Source organism: Trypanosoma brucei, chromosome 6 (genome assembly GCF_000210295.1).
Source record: "Trypanosoma brucei gambiense DAL972 chromosome 6, complete sequence".
In the NCBI taxonomy this organism is placed as follows: domain Eukaryota; phylum Euglenozoa; class Kinetoplastea; order Trypanosomatida; family Trypanosomatidae; genus Trypanosoma; species Trypanosoma brucei.
Genome location: NC_026739.1, coordinates 1,107,791 through 1,113,639, shown reverse-complemented (window position 1 = coordinate 1,113,639; position 5,849 = coordinate 1,107,791). Strand labels below are relative to the sequence as shown.

At 48.1% G+C, this 5,849-nt stretch overlaps 3 protein-coding genes across 3 annotated transcripts; all 3 read right to left on the bottom strand.

Annotated features, from left to right (window-relative positions):
- Nucleotides 1-957: 957 nt before the first annotated feature.
- TbgDal_VI4700 (S-adenosylmethionine synthetase, putative) lies at nucleotides 958-2,151 on the bottom strand (the record flags this gene model as incomplete). Its single annotated transcript, XM_011775975.1, has 1 exon — nucleotides 958-2,151. The coding sequence occupies one exon, from the start codon at nucleotides 2,149-2,151 to the stop codon at nucleotides 958-960; it is 1,194 nt and encodes a 397-aa protein (XP_011774277.1).
- A 912-nt stretch (nucleotides 2,152-3,063) lies between these two features.
- Nucleotides 3,064-4,257, bottom strand: TbgDal_VI4690 (S-adenosylmethionine synthetase, putative; the record flags this gene model as incomplete). Its single annotated transcript, XM_011775974.1, has 1 exon — nucleotides 3,064-4,257. One exon carries the CDS (start codon nucleotides 4,255-4,257, stop codon nucleotides 3,064-3,066), a length of 1,194 nt encoding a protein of 397 aa, XP_011774276.1.
- Nucleotides 4,258-5,172: 915 nt separating this feature from the next.
- On the bottom strand, nucleotides 5,173-5,847 carry TbgDal_VI4680 (S-adenosylmethionine synthetase, putative,(fragment); the record flags this gene model as incomplete). Its single annotated transcript, XM_011775973.1, has 1 exon — nucleotides 5,173-5,847. A coding segment is annotated over one exon (675 nt), but the record flags the coding sequence as incomplete, so codon positions are not given.
- Nucleotides 5,848-5,849: the final 2 nt, after the last annotated feature.

The following is a 5,849-nucleotide window of genomic DNA, read 5'->3' as shown; positions in this document are numbered from 1 at the left end:
ACATGCTCCGACGTGAAGAATATCTGGCGCACGGACATCACCCTTTCACGAAACAAGGGCGGTAGGATTGATGTAGAACCTTGCGGAGTAGAGCAAACGAAATAGGGGTACACTGAGGTGTATACGCGAAGTAGCTTTAAACTAATGGTACATCCGACAGGGAGAGGAATTGAGGGTAAAAAAAAAACAAAAGAGAAGAGAAGAGAAGAAAGAAGGACAATAATAAGGAGACATAGGAGATTAGTTATTTACTACAGTTACAACGAGGTACTTCACTACATGTGCGCAGCAGCGGATAGAGCAACGAACGGTAAGCAAAGCCCCGGCGACAGACCGTAGGACTTACCATACGTGAGTGACAGTTAAATGACAAAGGTTGATGTAACAGAAATAATATTTCTTACAATTACAATCATAATGGTACCCACTTGCTGTCGTTATCACACTTACCTCCCAGTAAGGCAGGGGAAAAAAGTTGAAACGTAACGCTAACAGGTCACAGTACTTACAACAACACGTTTACAGTCAAGGTAACATATGATGGAGTAAAAACGAAAGAAAACAAAAAAGGTAAAGAATGAGGAGCAAACCGCATCCGAGAAACAATATGTGGGAAATACCAGGAATTAAAGTACAGCGTTAGTGTACGAAATAGCATACCTAAAAATAATAAATAGGTATATGTTATATATATATATATATATATTATTCTTTCCCCCTCTACCCTCACACTTGTCAAACAATTTAATTGCAACGTCCACCTCCTGTCTACTGTTATTACTTACTCCACTCCCTTATGCACAACATCGCCAAGTACATGACATCACGTAACAACGAAAAATAAGCGAAGGCGGGTGTTGTTACCAACAGGAACCCACTCGGCGGGAAGCGAGCAGTTACTCGCAAACAGTGAGGATGGGCAAGGAGGTGTGCCTGATTATTCGTGCGCAGTACACACTACTGCACGTCACTAAGACCCTCTAGTGTTTTGGGCACCTCCCACGTGAATCCTCCCTTCCCGTTCGTGTCCACACGCCCAAAGTGCCCGAAACAGGCAGTCTGGCGGTATATCGGCCGACGAAGATCAAGTTCCTTGATTATGTCGTACGGGCGCAGTCGGAAGTTTTTCTGCACAATACCCAATATATACTCGTCATCGCGCTTACCAGTGCCATATGTGTCGACATGGATATTGAGCGGTTCCGCAACTCCAATGGCGTACGAAAGTTGTACAAGGCACCGATCTGCAAGACCTGCGGCCACCAGAGACTTCGCAATCCAGCGAGCAGCATACGCTGCCGACCGGTCCACCTTCGAGGGATCCTTGCCAGAAAACGCGCCACCACCATGGGCACCCCAACCGCCATACGTGTCAACAATTATCTTGCGACCAGTTAACCCAGCGTCACCATGTGGGCCACCGATGACGAAACGCCCAGATGGGTTCAAGTGATATTTGGTGTTCTCATCGAGGAACTTCGCGGGAATGGTGGTGTTGATTACCTTCTTCACCAGGTCCTCGCGGATGGTTTCATTTGACACACCGTCATCGTGCTGGGCAGAAACAAGAATCACAGCCACTCGCTTAGGTGTCAGCAACTGCTTGCCACCGCGGGTGTCATATTCGTACTGCACTGTCACTTGCGTCTTAGCGTCGGGGCGCGCCCACGGAAGACCACCATTGCGTCGCAACTCGCTGTATGTCATTGCAAGACCGCGCGCAAGTTCGTAAGAGAGTGGCATTAGTGTCTCCGTCTCATTCGTCGCATAACCAAACATCATGCCCTGGTCTCCAGCACCGAGGTTCTCCCCGCCAAAGTCACCGAGGCCCTGGTAAATATCGGGTGATTGTTGCTCAACGGCCACAAGCAGGTTCAGTGAACGGTAGTCCAACCCCTTCTCAGTGTTATCGAAGCCGATCTCCTTAACCGTGTCACGTACGACCTTCTGGTAGTCAATCACAGCCTTCGTTGTGATCTCACCAAACACAAGCACCATCCCCGTCTTTGAGCACGTCTCGCATGCAACCTTAGAGAGCGGGTCCTGCTCAAGGCATGCATCCAGTACGGCATCCGACACCTGATCGCATAGTTTATCGGGGTGACCTTCACTCACATGCTCCGACGTGAAGAATATCTGGCGCACGGACATCACCTTTCACGAAACAAGGGCGGTAGGATTGATGTAGAACCTTGCGGAGTAGAGCAAACGAAATAGGGGTACACTGAGGTGTATACGCGAAGTAGCTTTAAACTAATGGTACATCCGACAGGGAGAGGAATTGAGGGTAAAAAAAAAAACAAAAGAGAAGAGAAGAGAAGAAAGAAGGACAATAATAAGGAGACATAGGAGATTAGCTATTTACTACAGTTACAACGAGGTACTTCACTACATGTGCGCAGCAGCGGATAGAGCAACGAACGGTAAGCAAAGCCCCGGCGACAGACCGTAGGACTTACCATACGTGAGTGACAGTTAAATGACAAAGGTTGATGTAACAGAAATAATATTTCTTACAATTACAATCATAATGGTACCCACTTGCTGTCGTTATCACACTTACCTCCCAGTAAGGCAGGGGAAAAAAGTTGAAACGTAACGCTAACAGGTCACAGTACTTACAACAACACGTTTACAGTCAAGGTAACATATGATGGAGTAAAAACGAAAGAAAACAAAAAAGGTAAAGAATGAGGAGCAAACCGCATCCGAGAAACAATATGTGGGAAATACCAGGAATTAAAGTACAGCGTTAGTGTACGAAATAGCATACCTAAAAATAATAAATAGGTATATGTTATATATATATATATATTCTTTCCCCCTCTACCCTCACACTTGTCAAACAATTTAATTGCAACGTCCACCTCCTGTCTACTGTTATTACTTACTCCACTCCCTTATGCACAACATCGCCAAGTACATGACATCACGTAACAACGAAAAATAAGCGAAGGCGGGTGTTGTTACCAACAGGAACCCACTCGGCGGGAAGCGAGCAGTTACTCGCAAACAGTGAGGATGGGCAAGGAGGTGTGCCTGATTATTCGTGCGCAGTACACACTACTGCACGTCACTAAGACCCTCTAGTGTTTTGGGCACCTCCCACGTGAATCCTCCCTTCCCGTTCGTGTCCACACGCCCAAAGTGCCCGAAACAGGCAGTCTGGCGGTATATCGGCCGACGAAGATCAAGTTCCTTGATTATGTCGTACGGGCGCAGTCGGAAGTTTTTCTGCACAATACCCAATATATACTCGTCATCGCGCTTACCAGTGCCATATGTGTCGACATGGATATTGAGCGGTTCCGCAACTCCAATGGCGTACGAAAGTTGTACAAGGCACCGATCTGCAAGACCTGCGGCCACCAGAGACTTCGCAATCCAGCGAGCAGCATACGCTGCCGACCGGTCCACCTTCGAGGGATCCTTGCCAGAAAACGCGCCACCACCATGGGCACCCCAACCGCCATACGTGTCAACAATTATCTTGCGACCAGTTAACCCAGCGTCACCATGTGGGCCACCGATGACGAAACGCCCAGATGGGTTCAAGTGATATTTGGTGTTCTCATCGAGGAACTTCGCGGGAATGGTGGTGTTGATTACCTTCTTCACCAGGTCCTCGCGGATGGTTTCATTTGACACACCGTCGTCGTGCTGGGCAGAAACAAGAATCACAGCCACTCGCTTAGGTGTCAGCAACTGCTTGCCACCGCGGGTGTCATATTCGTACTGCACTGTCACTTGCGTCTTAGCGTCGGGGCGCGCCCACGGAAGACCACCATTGCGTCGCAACTCGCTGTATGTCATTGCAAGACCGCGCGCAAGTTCGTAAGAGAGTGGCATTAGTGTCTCCGTCTCATTCGTCGCATAACCAAACATCATGCCCTGGTCTCCAGCACCGAGGTTCTCCCCGCCAAAGTCACCGAGGCCCTGGTAAATATCGGGTGATTGTTGCTCAACGGCCACAAGCAGGTTCAGTGAACGGTAGTCCAACCCCTTCTCAGTGTTATCGAAGCCGATCTCCTTAACCGTGTCACGTACGACCTTCTGGTAGTCAATCACAGCCTTCGTTGTGATCTCACCAAACACAAGCACCATCCCCGTCTTTGAGCACGTCTCGCATGCAACCTTAGAGAGCGGGTCCTGCTCAAGGCATGCATCCAGTACGGCATCCGACACCTGATCGCATAGTTTATCGGGGTGACCTTCACTCACATGCTCCGACGTGAAGAATATCTGGCGCACGGACATCACCTTTCACGAAACAAGGGCGGTAGGATTGATGTAGAACCTTGCGGAGTAGAGCAAACGAAATAGGGGTACACTGAGGTGTATACGCGAAGTAGCTTTAAACTAATGGTACATCCGACAGGGAGAGGAATTGAGGGTAAAAAAAAAAAACAAAAGAGAAGAGAAGAGAAGAAAGAAGGACAATAATAAGGAGACATAGGAGATTAGCTATTTACTACAGTTACAACGAGGTACTTCACTACATGTGCGCAGCAGCGGATAGAGCAACGAACGGTAAGCAAAGCCCCGGCGACAGACCGTAGGACTTACCATACGTGAGTGACAGTTAAATGACAAAGGTTGATGTAACAGAAATAATATTTCTTACAATTACAATCATAATGGTACCCACTTGCTGTCGTTATCACACTTACCTCCCAGTAAGGCAGGGGAAAAAAGTTGAAACGTAACGCTAACAGGTCACAGTACTTACAACAACACGTTTACAGTCAAGGTAACATATGATGGAGTAAAAACGAAAGAAAACAAAAAAGGTAAAGAATGAGGAGCAAACCGCATCCGAGAAACAATATGTGGGAAATACCAGGAATTAAAGTACAGCGTTAGTGTACGAAATAGCATACCTAAAAATAATAAATAGGTATATGTTATATATATATATATATATTCTTTCCCCCTCTACCCTCACACTTGTCAAACAATTTAATTGCAACGTCCACCTCCTGTCTACTGTTATTACTTACTCCACTCCCTTATGCACAACATCGCCAAGTACATGACATCACGTAACAACGAAAAATAAGCGAAGGCGGGTGTTGTTACCAACAGGAACCCACTCGGCGGGAAGCGAGCAGTTACTCGCAAACAGTGAGGATGGGCAAGGAGGTGTGCCTGATTATTCGTGCGCAGTACACACTACTGCACGTCACTAAGACCCTCTAGTGTTTTGGGCACCTCCCACGTGAATCCTCCCTTCCCGTTCGTGTCCACACGCCCAAAGTGCCCGAAACAGGCAGTCTGGCGGTATATCGGCCGACGAAGATCAAGTTCCTTGATTATGTCGTACGGGCGCAGTCGGAAGTTTTTCTGCACAATACCCAATATATACTCGTCATCGCGCTTACCAGTGCCATATGTGTCGACATGGATATTGAGCGGTTCCGCAACTCCAATGGCGTACGAAAGTTGTACAAGGCACCGATCTGCAAGACCTGCGGCCACCAGAGACTTCGCAATCCAGCGAGCAGCATACGCTGCCGACCGGTCCACCTTCGAGGGATCCTTGCCAGAAAACGCGCCACCACCATGGGCACCCCAACCGCCATACGTGTCAACAATTATCTTGCGACCAGTTAACCCAGCGTCACCATGTGGGCCACCGATGACGAAACGCCCAGATGGGTTCAAGTGATATTTGGTGTTCTCATCGAGGAACTTCGCGGGAATGGTGGTGTTGATTACCTTCTTCACCAGGTCCTCGCGGATGGTTTCATTTGACACACCGTCATCGTGCTGGGCAGAAACAAGAATCACAGCCACTCGCTTAGGTGTCAGCAACTGCTTGCCACCGCGGGTGTCATATTCGTACTGCA